The 16,187-nt window shown below is 39.5% G+C and overlaps 1 protein-coding gene across 1 annotated transcript in view; it reads left to right on the forward strand.

The window, feature by feature from the left end:
* The window catches only part of SLC4A8 (solute carrier family 4 member 8), a 321,698-nt gene that overhangs the window by 253,185 nt on the left and 52,326 nt on the right, over window positions 1–16,187 (forward strand). The window contains exons 14-18 of the mRNA XM_089692984.1: window positions 6,165–6,410; window positions 8,431–8,536; window positions 9,565–9,726; window positions 12,342–12,455; window positions 12,542–12,703. Coding sequence (XP_089549110.1) covers window positions 6,165–6,410; window positions 8,431–8,536; window positions 9,565–9,726; window positions 12,342–12,455; window positions 12,542–12,703 — 790 coding nt within the window. The remainder of the gene's footprint in view (window positions 1–6,164; window positions 6,411–8,430; window positions 8,537–9,564; window positions 9,727–12,341; window positions 12,456–12,541; window positions 12,704–16,187) is intronic.

Below are 16,187 nucleotides of genomic sequence, written 5' to 3' on the forward strand. Positions count from 1 at the left end.
TTATTTTATTACCTTAAAGGATAAGTTCACCTTTTAGACAAAAATAATAAATGCAGGTAAAAAAATGTGCATTTATTATTTTTGTCAACAGGAGCCTGGAAAGCATTGCAGCAGTAGATCGCTGATGCCATGCAGGTCTCCTGCAGACCTGTCAGAATATCTTCTTGCCGTATGAAATGTATGAGCAAGCAGATATTCTGACAGGAAGCTTCAATGAACTACCACGGTGCTCCACAGCGCCATGGTAGTTCACTGGAAACTACAAGCCGACAGCCACTAAGGCTGTCGTGACTTGCAGTTCATTCATTCGCGGAAGTCTGTGAACGAGTGACTCAGCTGTGTGGGCTGAGCCTCGCATGGCCCCGCTGTTTTCAAATTCGACAGATAGTACGGGGAGACTTATCCCCGTACTATCTGTCAGAGGGAGGGGGGGCACAGGCAGCTAAAAAAAAGAGGTGGGACATGTAACATGTCCCCAAAGGTGAACTTATCCTTTAAGTAATTATTAGATTAAAAAAAAAGTTTTTAAGCTGAAAATAATTACAATACTTCTAAAATATTCCCAGCCTACCGCTGGATCAGAAACAGAATATTCAAACAGGAATTTTTTTATTATTATTTACAGTATATTATTTTATGAAAAAAATAGCTTTACGGTGTCTTTGGTTTATATAGGTTGATTATAATTACATTTACTCAGCCGAGGTTCCCTTTGACATCACTGAGTGTAATTCCATATTGGGTGCACACTAATATCTAAAATGATAAGCAAAGAAAAAGTAAACTATTCCTTCAGGACTAGTTCACACTACATGCGTTTCAGATGTAGACAGATCGAATTTTGGGCGGTTCAGCAGGAACTGAACAAATTGCGATCCATGTATGGGCAGGCTGGTCACAATGGGTTGATGCCTCTCTTCTTGCCCACAGTTGTAACCTTGGTGCCTAGAGATTTTTTGTTGAGGCACCCAGTGCTACTTTGTAGGTATAAGTGCAGTGGAGTGAGTCATATTCCCCAGTCCTATAAGTACTGGGTATTTCTCTTTGCTTCTGTAGCCAAATGGAGACGCAGGAGATTAAAGGAAATGTAAGCTCAAACAACTTGGGGGACTAGACCCTGCATATAGTGCACAAGTTCGCTTTAAGCTAGCCACTAAAAACAATGATCAAAAGAAAAAATGCTACACCATGTAATGGCATTAATAATAAATGTATATGTGAAATGCTGCACTGCTTTAAAATAAAAAAAGTCAAATAAACATTGAATTCACAACATTCCAATGTGCGACAGAATTCCAATCCATGCCTGTAAAGAAAAAAGGTATAGAAAGGGCTCCCATAGAGTAGTATTAAAATAATAACACCTTTTATTAAAAAAAGGCTACATCACGGTCACGTGACTTCACCCGCTGATGAAGTCAAGTGACCATGACGTAACACTTAGGACGTGAGCAGAGATAGACTCGTACCAGAAGTGACACAACATGGAAGCAATTCCCGGTACTCTGTTATGTTTTAAGGCTGCTTTTAAAGATTTTAAAGTGTGCATGCAATTCTATTTTTTTAAGAGGTGTTATTATTTTAATACTACACTATGGGAACCCTTTCTATAACTTCTTTCTTTACGGACATGGCCACTTGAATATGATTGTGAGTCTTAAGGGCACCTTACTCCATATTATATTGGAGCACTGGGAAATATTACTGAGTGATCCTATTGGACAGGAGGTGTTCGATGATCCATCTACCAGAGAAAACATGGGGAATTAATATCTACAGGCTGGGTTACATCCATGTGGAGGTGAGAGTTCTAAGAGCACAGAGATGGCACGTGCGGTTATCATTAGCAGCACCGCGTATGATCTGTTGTTGGTTTCGGTCACTATATAAAGAAGGCACTTAATATTGTTGGAAGCACTAAGAGCGACTGTGGATTGGACTTAATTCTGTTGCAGATTGGAGGTTTTGAACTCAACGCTTATGTTCTGGCATCTTTTCTACAATTTTTTATAGTTTATATTGAATATTATTTTCACAATAATAATTTTCACATTTATTCATAATTTTTACTTTCACATTCACATCACATCCACCTGTAACCTTGTTTTTACATTACTAGTTTCACTGGAAACTTTTGGCAAGAGAGGCCTTGATATTTCAGCCAACCTACTAAGTGACTACATTAACCTATTCTCCTCCCTTTATAAAGCAAAATGGCACATCATTTTAAAGGATCATTGCTATTGTTGGTATCTTTTATAGGCATCCATCAGCAATGATGCAGCATTTTCCTTAAATATTTTGACCATGTTTAATTTATGCTCCAAGCAATGCTTAATGATATGTTTTATTCATAATGTACTTCCTGTCTTTAGGGTATGTCATTCATTTTTTTCAGTGTTGCTGGTTTCTCTGTGTTCTTCTTACACTGTTAGCTTTCCGATTTCTACACAGAGCCTGGACAGTGCTTACATACTCCTCTAGTTCTTCATTAGTCCACATTTTCATCATTTTGTACTTACTGTGGTAGTTCTAGGTGAAAAGTAAGGTGTCATAACTTTTACATTGTAGTATTCAGTGCATGCACAAAGTTAGGAGTGTGGGGCTTCGTGATCTCACTAGAAAAAAACACCGGAGCCATGTCCGGTAAAGTTTGTGCTGTCAAGTGAGTTGATTTACTAAATGAGTTGAGACTCTTCACCCAAAAAGTTATGGTTGTTTTCACTTTGAATACCCAGTTGTGTGTTTATGAAATAAACAGGAATTTGCTTTTCACATGAGTGGATAGTTGAAGTGGCCATCACTCATTAATTGAATAAAGAATCCTAAGTATTTACTAATCCTGTCTCAGGGCCTGTTCACACCAGGTACACTGGGACTGCGTTGGGTGGCTATTCCAATGCAGTCTCACCACAAGACAAGCCAAAATGTCTTGTCTCCTATGTTCCTAGTTTGTTTAAAAAAAAAAAAGTGAACAGTGTGATGCGCTGTGATCAGCACATCGGCACTGCGGTTATCTAGTTGGATCGCACTGCACACCAGCTGCTGCGTTGCGATGCAGCAGCTGGTGTGAATAGACCATTAAAGTGTAGGCATGGAAGACATGTTTTTTTCCTGTTTGCAGTACCGAAAGAGTCCTTGGGATTTGGAAGCTTGAACAATGTAGGGGGTAACATACAAGTGTATTTGTGATATTTGCTTTGCATGCGGTTGTAGGTCGGTAGTGCCTGCCAAATGCAACAGGGGGTTTAGTTTTTGCTGCAGTTGCAAAAGAAAGAGTCGTGGCAGCAGCATGTGCACACCCCCATTCACTGTTTGCAGCTTAAGGGTTAGCGACAGAGGGAAGTAAAATCGTGGCTCAACTGAATGTTTTTACCAAATGAAAACAATCCCTAACATTCAGATCTTTAAGGCTGGGTTCAGTAAAATCAAACATGCACCATGTTTACCAACAAACTGCAACGTAACACACATATGTGAACAGGCTCATTGAATTCAATGTATTTTTATATTTGGCTCTCTTGTCAAATTTAGCTGCCAAGTCTTGCTCCTTAGTTAGGTCAGTCAATTTCCTTTATATCAGTCAATTGATTCATCTGATTCGGCTCCAGGCTTTGTGCTGTTTTATTAGGCTTCTATAATTTCATTGCAGACATTCATTTTTAGTACAGAACAAAAAGTAAAACCGCACAGCAGATACATAGATAATACAACCATTGTGCCTTGTGTGGATTGTATTATCTCTGGGCCATCATCTTAGTAAAGAAGTTGATGCTAACCCTCAATGATACCTAACCAAGATGGAAATGGCCTTCTTTAAAAAAAGGAAGATGAAGGTATTTACAGAGAATATTAAGATCACTAAATACACTTACACGGTACTTGGCATGATTGCACTTTATATTAACCACCTCCCATCCGGCCGTTGTATATAAATGGCCGGACGGTGGCAGTGCAGGGTCGGGTGGCCATTTATAAACGGCCTCCCCGCCCCCTGCTTGTGTTCGCTCCCTGGGAGTGCGCAGCACCGCGATTGGGTACCCGCTGTGTCCTCTAGACCCAGTGGAACACTGATCGTCGGACGGGACCTCTGTGCGAGTGAAATTCTGAAGAACCCTCTGCACACTGGTATATACCCTATCAAGCAGACTATGCAATAAATGGGGATATTTAGTTCACACATATTGCAATACATGCTTAAGCTGGCCAACTGCGTCAAAGTAATCCCTCTATGGCCAGTCCTACTCTGCTCTGCCTACGCAAATGCTACTTTGGACACAATGCTAGCATAGGAGAAAAGACACAATGGGGAGAGCTACAAGGTTCAGGTCTGGCTACTGACCCAACAATACAACAAACAAGAGATACCTGTGCTCAAATCCCAATCTGGAATTTGAGCATAGGTATCTTTTGTTTGTGTCGATCATGTGATCACTGATTGGCCAATCAGTGATCACATGCAGAGTAGTAAGCAAGATGTCACTTCTGACATCATTGCTTACTACGTGTGAAATCTGTGAATGATCACAGAGTTCACATGGTACAAGGCTATTCACAACAGCCTTGTACCATGTGATAAGCGGTGACCAATCACAGCTCACACAGTAGTTCTCAATGGCTGCAAGAATGCAGCTAGAGAGAAGGAGAAATTATTGCGTTTACAGCCTTTATGGGTGTAAAAGCAATCAGTGTAAAAAAAAAAAAATCTTCATCACCCCCACAAGTAGTACAGTGTCATGGTGACACTGTACTGCTAGGGTGACAGTATGTAAACAAAAAACATAATAATATAAAAAAAATAAAAATAGAAAAAAATGTTTAAAAATTATAATTTTTGGTTATAAACTAATTTTGGTTGCTTTTTTTTTTTTTTTTTTACTAAAAAGATAACGGAATAAATTTTGGCCAAGATTTATGATGAAATATTATTTATTTGCAAAATTTTATAAGAAAAACACTTTTTTTAAAATTTTTGGACTTTTTCAATTACATAGCAAAAAAAATAAAAATCCCAGCGGTGAATAAATACCACCAAAATAAAGCTTTATCTGTCTCAAAAAAATGCTAAAAAATTCATATGGGTAGTGTTGCATGACCGCGCAAAGTGTGATAGCACTGAAAGCTGAAAATTGTCTGGATAGGAAGGGGGTAAAAGTGTCTGGACTGGAAGTGGTTAAAACATATGAGGTCCACTTTAAAGCTGAACTCCGGAGGAAAAAAAATCCTCGCATGCAGTGGGACTGCCCCTGCATTGCAAGGGTTAAATGATAGTGAGGTCTAGGATGCCGTAAAATGCAGTTCTATTTATCTGATCCTACGCTCCAGCAGGCTCCCTCTATGCTGCTAGACTGGTCCCTACAGCCTGTTCTTCTCTACACTCTAGTGGTCACAAGTCCTTACAGAGCCCGTAGCCCTGCATTGGACATTAATATTATTATTATTATACAGTATTTATAAAGCACCAATGGTTCATTCAGCGCTGTACATTACAAAGGGGGACAGAACGTGTGACAGAACAATAACAATACAATGCAAAACATGAGGGGATTGAGGGCCCTGCTCTTTCGAGCTTACAATCTAGGAGAATGCCAAGAATTAGTATGCTGTTGGAGTGTAAAGGAGAAGAGTTGAGTGCAAGCTGCTGGAGAGCGGAGGATCAGGTAAGTAAATACTAAGTAGACCTAAACAAGCATTTAACCCTTGCAGCATGGGGGGCAACCCTACTGCAGGGAGCATTTTTCTTTTCCCTGGAGGTGGGTTTTAAGAAATCATCTTTCATCTGTTTAACATTAGAGGATGTTTCAGATTTGATTTTCAGTTCAGGTACATTAGACACTTGTAGTAATCCAGCAGCAGATCTGTATACAGAAAGAATTTCCTGAAAGCATGTTGATACCTGTGTAGAACTTGTTATATTTGCCTCATTTGACATGTGTTTGGCAGTGCCCACATACACTACAAGCACACTGATTGGAAACTGGTGTTGCACTTTTGTGCTTACATTTCACCAATCACAGGACAATCTTAATAGGCGTGAATGCTCACCAGTTACTCGTGTACGGTAACCGCCTGTCACTAATTCTTTGTGATCTTGAAGTTATTATTATTTTCCATGTTAGAGATGGTATTACATTTTAAATGTTTGTCTTTTTTGTTTACTGCAGAGACCATGAGCTGTCATATCTCTCTTTGAGAGCTTGTATCGGTCTGTGGACATCTTTTCTCTGCATCGTTCTGGTTGCCACAGATGCCAGCGCATTGGTCTGCTACATCACACGTTTCACAGAGGAAGCCTTTGCCTCACTGATCTGCATCATTTTTATTTATGAAGCCATAGAAAAGCTGATTCATTTGGGAGAAACATATCCTGTTCACATGCACAGCCAGCTGGACAAGCTAACCCTATATTAGTAGGTGGTTCACCTTGTTGACAGTATGCGATGGGTTGCTCATGTGTGGGCCATAACTGATGTTACACTTGCAGTTTAAACGGATTCTTTTTGCTTGTGTACATCATGATGTTAAAGGGAAATAAATCTTTTCATTAATTTTGGCCTTTACTACTCCAATACATTACATAAAATTGCACTTGTGTTGTATTCTTGTACTTTGTAGACTTTGTTGATTTTATTGTGAGGATGCACTAATACTTTAAAGCTGAGCTTTGGCCATTACTCAGATAATTAAAGGAGAAATATGGCCAAAGCTTTTTTGGCCATACTTCTGGGGATCACAGGACTTCACTTAGTTCTCCACTCCTGTGTCCCTGCTTTAGCCCACTGTCAGCTGACGTCACAGAGCCAGTCCAGGCTCTGCAGGGATCCCAACAATAATGAGTATGTATGTTTGCTTTTCTTTGTAAAACCTTCTCACTTTTTTTTGTAAACCCTTAAACACTTCTCTTTTAAATGTGTCTCTCCTCTAGTTTATAAGGAATGCAATGCTTGTTTTTCCAGGGCATGACTAAACAGAGTCTATTACTTACCTTAACCCATGGTCCTGCAACAGCTATCACTGAAATCCCCTTCTTTCAGTGCTAGAATGTGGGCAGCATCCTTACATCATCAATTTGTAATGCAGGACCAGTAGCAATCAGGGTCAGCAACAAGACTTTGGGGGGCTGGTTGCCCCATCTAGAACTGGCAGACCATTGATTATGTAATTCTCTCTGTTAAATCATCCCCTTTAAAAGTGAGCATCATAATTTTAACCTTCATTTTGGTTTTTTTTTTCTGTTTTTATTGAGCCAGGAGTTAGGCTTTAAAGTTTATGAAAAGAAAGAACTCATGTTTAATAGACAAAGGCTATGCTTTTTGTTTTTTTTTGTTTTTTTGCTGCCTATGTCTTTCAGGGTAGATTTCCCTTTATTTCCTGTCTTGGAGGTGTAATTTTAATTGTATAAATTCATCACAGGAACGAGTGTCCTCATTGGAGCGCTTTCCTCAACTCTTTCTCTGGAGAGAACTAAAAATTTAGGAATTTCCACTTACTTCATGTTGCATGGAATATGGTCACCTGGACAATTAGAATAGTGTATCTAAACAGTGGGGACACTGATAGTATTCTGTGACAAAGGGTCTAACCTTTTCCTACCCTATCAAGAACTTTTAAAAATTGTCTTTACACACACTTTAACGTTTTCGTATTCCCAATTTCAGGCAAATCACTCTTTAAAGTGTTAATCAACCCACAACAGTAAAATTAGTCTGTATATTCAGTAAATCATGATTGTTATACTCAGTGCGGAACCTAAGGGGTTAATCCTCATTATGCAAAAAGGCTGTTTGATCCTGTCTTTTCTGATCCTCCCCTTCTTCCACAGTACCCAATTCATCTGCTGATAGTACAGAGCCCTAGGAGACAGTCTGCACATGCTCAGTTTGTTGTGTATTGCTAGAGAGGTTTTTTTGGGGGGGAGGGTCCATGTGATCGGCACAAGGCCAATCAGCACTGTCCAGACAGAGGGTCAGGGGGCATGCAGCCTCATAGGACAGTCAGAGGAGAATGATAATTTATCCTACAAGATTAACCAGTGCTCAGCCAGACACTGATAGAAGTCCCAAGACTGCCATACAATTCTGATGAGAAAAGGTATTGAGAAGTTTATATTTACTAAAATAATTGCATTTCCATGTTGTGTGTACTGTGGGAGATCAGATATAGTGAATGCACGGTCTTGGGTTTAGTAACACTTTAATTCCCACCTCCTGAACCATTTATACACACTTTAGCAGCATTCCTCCACGATTCTTTCCGCCATCGCAGCCAGTGCTTCCAGGTATGGAGGAGCATGATGCAGTTCTCAAACCCAGCAGCCAACTGCTAACAGCTTCAATATATTATATATTCCAAGAATAACCAGTCATATGCAAAGAGAATGGAAACAAACATTATGCATTTGTGATATGCATCGTTTTTTGTTCTGTGCAGTTGTAAATGTGCAGCTCCTGAAGTACCATCCAACAAGACTTTGCTGTTCTGGAGGACAAACAACATAACTTTTACTGAAGATGACTGGGCCAACCTCACCGTTAGTGTAAGTACATAGTATCGGTGGTTATACTGAGTGTCTGTATCTGAATATTTTGCTATGTATTCTTTATCTTAACATATACAATGTCAGTCTAGTGTTTCCTAAGAAATACTGGTAAAGCCCAATTTCTTTCTTGAGCAAAAAAATTCCTGTCCCTTACCTTTCTGTCCCTGTTTAAAGCTGGGCATACACCCACAGATGTATTTATTTCAGCATGTAGGCTGAACAAAAGTAACAGGTCGTCCATTCATGCTAAACAGTATGGATGAACATATCTCACGCTGCGTCTAGTGGCTGTCAGTTGCTGGACTTGAGTGATCTCTCTTGTTCAGCTCCTGGGGCTGAACAATAGAAATCTAAACACGTTTGGCTAGGCTTAGGTAGGGTTTTTATCTACCTCTGTGACCAAGCTCCTTTGGGTTGGGTGAAACACATCAGTGGGCATGGCCAGAACGGCGAATGAGGCCATTCCTTAACATTGGACTCCTGGGGTCGGTTGAGCAGCGTCCATCCCTTAACTTGTAATTGCTTGGACTCTTGCGCCCCTCCTCTCACTTGCCGGTGGTGTGATCATTTTCCTTACATCCATAGCTTGGAGTGGCGCCATAAGGTATACTTTTCACAGGGTTTTTATCTACTTTAACAATTTATGATGCTAATGAGATAGCTGTCAATGATCAAAGTGTGGCCATAGCCTTGTAAATATCCAAAAACCAAGTTGTTGGGATAATTTCCACATCAAGATCTAGTACTACATAAGTATGTATACTGTCAGATATTTAACAAGGAATTTATATGTACATAAACATTCCACATGCACATGCACTTCCTTCTTAAGATTTGGGTAATAACATTTAGGAAATTCTGAATATGCAACACTGGTCCTTTCAGTATTTGGTAGTTTTTTTAGTATTTGGTAGATATTTTCTAGTTTGAGCAGATTGTGTAGACTGATTTATTTCCATTTCTAGTAAATGGCTTCAATCAGTACCCTTAATGAAGTGATCTATCTTTATTTTTTTATTTTTTAGGAATGCCAGCGGATGCATGGAGAATTTGTAGGCCCAGCCTGTGGACACCATGGGCCATATACTCCAGATGTTCTCTTTTGGTCCTGCATTCTGTTTTTTACTACATTCGCTTTATCTAGTACACTGAAGACTTTTAAAACAAGTCGGTACTTTCCAACCAAGGCAAGTAACTTGAAAAAAGCAGTTCATTTGTCTTGTCCTTTAAGCTGGAACATCAAGTGTCATGGCTCCTAGTGGAATGTTTAGCACACCAATTATGGATGAAAAAGTACATTTAATGCCTTTGTAATTTTTGAATTTTTGGGACACATTCTGGATGGCCTTTCCCTAGCAGGGGAGCGGTGTTTCTTAATGGAAAGGTCATCTTATCATCCCTTGATATGAATATTTCTTGATAATAAATGAATATTTCTTGATAATATCTCTTATGTTACATTTTTTTTCCAGTGTACTTATTTTGTTTTTTTTTAATGATTCATTAAAGTGTAACTAAATTGTAAAGCCAAAAGTTTTTTTTTTTGCATTTTGGATAGAGTAAGGGAGGGTTATAACTCTGTCCCATAGCCCCAAAGTGAGGGAATCCCTAGTTGGTCACCAAGGTTACCAAAATGTGTGTCCCCTTTTACCCTCTACTCCTGTTCTGGTGAAGCCCAAGGTTCAAGATTCTCATTGTTATCAGTGTCCTATAGGGGAGATTTACCTTCACCTTCTGTTGTATTGCATAAACAGGATGTGAGAGGATATCTCACCAGAACTAGTTTCCTCTCTATTACATTTCTGATGTCAACCCAAAATGAGGGCTGTTCTTTTACTTTTACTTTTACTTTTGATGATAACAGTAAACAGGACAAATAGAAAGGGTGGATCTACCTAATGGGGGAACAGACAGCAATAAAAACTGACAGGTGTTCTAATCCCTCTCTGCTCTATACAAAAGAGTTTTGCCTTTAGGTACACTTTAACTGATGAAGCTGCTTAATTCAAATTGAGAGGAATATCCACTGTAATACATGCTGTTTATATTGTTCATTGTACCTATTTTTATCAAAAGAATAAATTCACAGTAATAGACTGATTATGACAGTTATGGTCACAATAAACATAACCGATAACACAAATGACACTAGCTGCATTTTAGGAAGTGATTCCTTATTGAAAAGTATACAAAAAAGTAATTTTGTAATATTTCTAACATGCATACACATCTGTTTTCATCAAGCAATGCATAGTCCCATGTCACACCTTCACCTGCAGCATGACCCATAGACAACATATCCCTATTATTAGTTTTGTCCAACAGATAAGTGTGTACCCAAGAAGATAGATCTGTTAAACACTAATGACAGCTCACTGAGCACCAGGTATTTTAAGAGTAGTTCATATTTTGCTTGTTGAAGGTGATTCATTTAGAATTATGACCTAATTAGGTTTTGTGATGCAGCTGTGGGCTTGGGAGTACAGTCTCTGACCTTCACATTTGTTTTGTTGTCACAGTCTTATTGGCAGCTGTTACATCACCAGCATTTGTACTGCTGCTTATGCTTTGACATTGGGTAGTTGAATGCCTGTCTGGAACTCATGGTAACGCCAGGGATTTAGGCTATGTTAATATTGTTTTGGGTCTCACAGTGCAGCCTTGATTGGGATAGAATTTTTCTATTGTCTTTGGATGTTTGGCTTTTATTATTGGTATTGTTAGTAAAACTGTTGCCTTGCCTTTTCCTTTTGAAATATATTTTATCTTTAAGCAATACATTTTTCTGCAATTTGCCCATAACAATAATCACTGAACATTAATAAATGATTTGTTCAGTACAGGTGAATTTACCCATGTAGTAACTATGTTTCATGCTCTGTTTGTGCTCTGTCTGATCAAAATCTTAGGCCCCTTTCACACGGCCAATTTGTTGCGGTCTCTGGATTCCTGCTTCAAGAATCTGCAGATTCTTGATGCAGGAATAACTGGGTTATGCAATCAGCATCAGCTACTCAGCCCATTTAAAATAGTGTCGGGCTTACAGCGGCCGTTGCGGTTTGCACGTAGCCACACACAGAGCGATTAGCTGCAGCTCTGGGACAGATATCTGAGCCTTAGGTCTCTGCACACTGGATGTTTTTTTTTTAACTCTCCTAGAAGCCTTCCTCTAGTCAGCAAAGTTTTGGAAAAAAACACCTGATGCTTGAAAAAGTGTTTAATACGTTTAGGCGCTTTTAGCCGCATCAAGTATTTGGACATTAATTATTCCTAATTGGCCAGACTAAATATTTTATTCTGGCCATTGAAATGAATTAACACTCAAGCGCTAAATGTGCCTAGCGTTAATGCATGTATAGACGCGTTTACATGTGTCATGTTTTTTTTCTGCCAAAAACGGGATGCACTGGGAGAGGGTTTTTTTTCTGCCACTAAATGCCTTTAAAAGTTTATGTGTGCATGGACATGTAGGCCAATGTCCCGGGGAGTTGAGAGGCAGGGAAAAAAAACACCAGATGCCCTTAGGAGCAGTAAAAATGTCCATTTTGCATGAGGCCTTAATTGTACAAGGGTTTTTTACCAAAGTTGGTTTGCTCAGAATCTCATGCATTTCTGCACAGAAACCAATCAGCTTCCAGGTTTTATTGATAAAGCTTAGGTTAGAAGCTAATTGGCTACCATGCACATCTGCACCAGATTCTGTGTGATCCAGCTTTAGTAAATAAACCCCACCGTACCTTTTATTTCAGATAGAGCAGTGTTTGTGGAATTGTTTCATTAATTTATTGTTTTTTTTATCTAGGTCCGCTCAATGATCAGTGATTTTGCTGTATTTCTCACTATTTTGACAATGGTAATCATCGACTATCTAATTGGCGTGCCCTCGCCAAAACTTCAAGTTCCAAATGAATTTAAGGTAATTCATAGGTGGAAAGAGTGGCTTTTAAACCATTTAACAGCAGTTCTACAAAGTTATAAATACTTGCTTTTCTTCAATTAAAGCCAACCAGAGATGACAGAGGATGGTTTGTGAACCCAATTGGACCGAATCCCTGGTGGACCGTTTTCCCTACAGTCATCCCGGCCCTCCTTTGCACCATTCTCATATTTATGGACCAGCAGATTACAGCTGTTATTATCAACAGAAAAGAGCACAAACTTAAGGTAAAACATCTGTATAAAAACATGGTACAAAAGTAGCATATTTACTATTTAGCACTATTTTACATGTACTCTGTTTCTCCTTAAAAATAAGCACAACGCACAAATTCTCTCCTGAGTTATTGACAATTGTTTTATTTTTTTAGGTAAATCATTTTGTTTGTCTACATCCCCTAACTTTCTGTTCATTTATAGTGACTAAGTTAGATGTGCTCTTTAACATTAGTATACTTTTGCAAGAACTTTATTTTTATTGCCGTATGTCAGACACCTCTTTCTTTGGTATCAAATTGCACACTTGCGTATCTATCAGATTTGTTTTTTTTTTTACAAATCAAGCATTATTATCATGTTTCTTTTAAATGAAAAGAGATAAAACAGCATGTAAGGCTTGAATGGAATTGTTTGGCTGTTTAGCTCTATTTAGTCTCAGAACACTGGGGTTTATTTACTAAAGTTTGAATCACTAGCCTACTGAACCACATATCAGATTGAATGTTGCTCCACTTCCTTAAACTGAACCTCTCCAAAACCGAGCTCCTAGTTTTCCCCCAGCCCGCGCACCCCCCCAACAATGCCACCATCAGGCCCACCCCACAAGCCAGAGTACTTGGTGTCATTCTTGACTCCAATCTACCCTTCCAGCCCAAAGTCCAATCGCTAACAAACTCATGCAGACTCCACCTCCGCAACATTGCCAAAATACGCCCATTCCTAACCCCAGAAACCACTAAACAACTCATCCACTCCCTCATCATATCACGATTCGATTACTGCAACTCCCTCCTCACTGGCCTGCCTCACCACAGGCAATCCCCGCTTCAGTTTATCCTGAATACGGCAGCCAGACTCATCCACCTTACCAACCGCTCCGTTTACGCCACCCCCCTCTGCCAATCCCTCCACTGGCTTCCGATTGCCCAACGGATCAAATTCAAAATGCTGACATTGACGTACAAAGCTGTTCATAATACTGCCCCAAACTACTTAACCGACCTGATATCCAAATACCACCCAAAACACACTCTCCGCTTCTCACAAGACCTCCTTCTCTCTAGTTCCCTGGTCTCCTCCTCCCATGTCCGCCTCCAGGACTTCTCCAGGGCATCACCCGTCCTCTGGAACTCCCTACCCCAATCCATCAGACTATCACTTACTCTCCTCTCCTTTAGGCGCACCCTGAAAACCCATCTCTTCAGGGAAGCCTACCCCACCCCCTGCTAATTGCCGATCTCCTCCACTCTTCCTACCACTCCATCCCCCACAGCCATTTCCTCCTGTACCACTATCCCCTCCCTCTTAGATTGTAAGCTCCAAGGAGCAGGGCCCTCGAACCCCTCGTGTATCGCATTGTATTGTTATTGTACTGTCTCATGTATTGTCTCCCATTGTAATGTACAGCGCTGAGCAAACTATTGGCGCTATACAAATACTGTATAATAATAATAAAGCTGGAGAGTGCAAAATCAGGCTCACTTCTGCATAGAAACCAATCAGTTTCCAGGTTTTATTGCCAAAGCTTAATTGAACAAGCTGAGATTAGAAGCTGATTGGTTTCTATGCAGAAGTGAGACAGATTTTGCACTCTCCAGCTTTAGTCGATAAATCCCACTGTTACAGTGGTCGGATGATGCCTTCAATCCACGGATGCTGTTATTTTCAGTTTTGCTTTCCAAAAAATTTATTCCCAAACTACATTCTAGAATGCATCACTAGAGGGAATATCATCAGGAAGAAGAAGGTCCTGCTTATACTATATAGAGCTTTAGCTAGACCTCATTTAGAATTCTGTTGCCAGTTCTGGAGACCTCTCTTACAAAAAGATATTAATATGACAGAATGGGGAGATTTACTAAAACTGGTGCACTCCGCATTTGGTGCAGTTGTGCATGGTAGCCAATCAGATTCTAACTTCAGCTTGTTCAATTAAGCTTTAGCAATAAAACCTAGACGCTGATTGGTTTCTGTGCACAGTTGCACCAGATGTTGCACTCTCCAGTTTTAGAAAATAGCTACCTGTGAGTCCTTAAAGTGTTACTAAACCCACAACAGTAAAATCAGTCTGTGTATGCAGTAAAGCATGCTTGTTATACTCACTGTGGAACCTAAGTTGTTAATGTTTCACATTGTATAAAAAAGATATTTGATCCTATCTTCTCTGATCCTCCCCTTTTTCTGCTGTCCCCAATCCATCTGCTGATAGAAGAGAGCCTTGGGGACAACTACATATGCCCAGTTTGGTGTGCATTGCTACATTTTTTTTTCTTTTTTGCTTGGGAGGGTGCATGTGACCAGCACAGGGCCAATCAGCACTGTTCAGACTGAGAGTCAGGGGTTCTGCAGGCTCATTGACAATCAAGGGAGAATAATTAACCAGTGCTCTGCTGGACACTGATAAAAGTCACAAGACTGCTCTAACTGCTGATGAGAAAAGGTATTCAGCAGTTTATATTTACTAAAATTATTGCATTTCCATGTTCTGTGTACTAGATATAGTGAATGCAGGGTCCTAGGTTTAGTAACACTTTAAAGCCCCCCCCCCACACACACACACAAAAGTAACACACACACGCAACATACCCATATGCACTACAAACATGGTGGTGATGCACGTTATGTGTGTGTTGATGCCCATTCATATCAGTGGGCATGAATTACAGTGTGCATAGCCCACTGTTTTGCGTGTGTTTTGCACAAATCCTACAGAGCATTGTTACACTGCATTGCAGTTCTTGATATTATTTCTTTTTCAAAAACTTATTTGAAATTACGTCAATTAAACTCTTTGTGAAAACGTTGCAGTGAATTGTAGTTGCAATATAATGTATGCCTGAATTATTTTATTGTAATGCACACTGATGCAATGCACATGTGTCATTGAAGAGCGGGCGTTACCACAACACTGAGGTGTAAAACCAACCTATTTAGCATAAGTTGCTTATTTAATGTTTTGCATGCCATGAATTTTCACTTTTTCACAAAAAAGGCACAATTTACAAATATTTATGTATTAACTCTATACAGTTTTATTTTTAGATTTAGTATAAATTTTGTACGTTGTGTTTGTGAGCACTAATTTTGATGAACATTTGTGTAATGTGACTTACAAAACTAGTAGCACCATCTTTTTTATTCTACTGGTCCTGTGCTTTCAGAAAATGTATGTTTAGGGAAACACTCTATATGCCGTGAATAAAAAAATGAAAAAAAAATGGAAAATTGCAAAAATGGTCTGGCCACCTGAGATTAAAAGTGGAGAACAGAGCCTGACAGTGAAAGGATTAAATGTGTTTAAATGTGCATTTAATGGACCACTTGGTCCTTTTCTGCTGTCACTCTTAGTCCTCATGCACACTTGACATTTTTACAGCGGCTGTTTTTGGCTTTTGTTTTTTTTCTACAGCTAGTAACCCCCCCAGCATGTTATCCTATGTGTCCATGCACACGTAGACTGTAATCAACGTTTTTTTGTATGGATGTGTTTTGG

The sequence above is a fragment of the Staurois parvus genome, unplaced genomic scaffold, assembly GCF_062004578.1.
Source record: "Staurois parvus isolate SC_StPar_1 unplaced genomic scaffold, SC_StPar_1.0 ptg000023l, whole genome shotgun sequence".
Lineage (NCBI taxonomy): Eukaryota > Metazoa > Chordata > Amphibia > Anura > Ranidae > Staurois > Staurois parvus.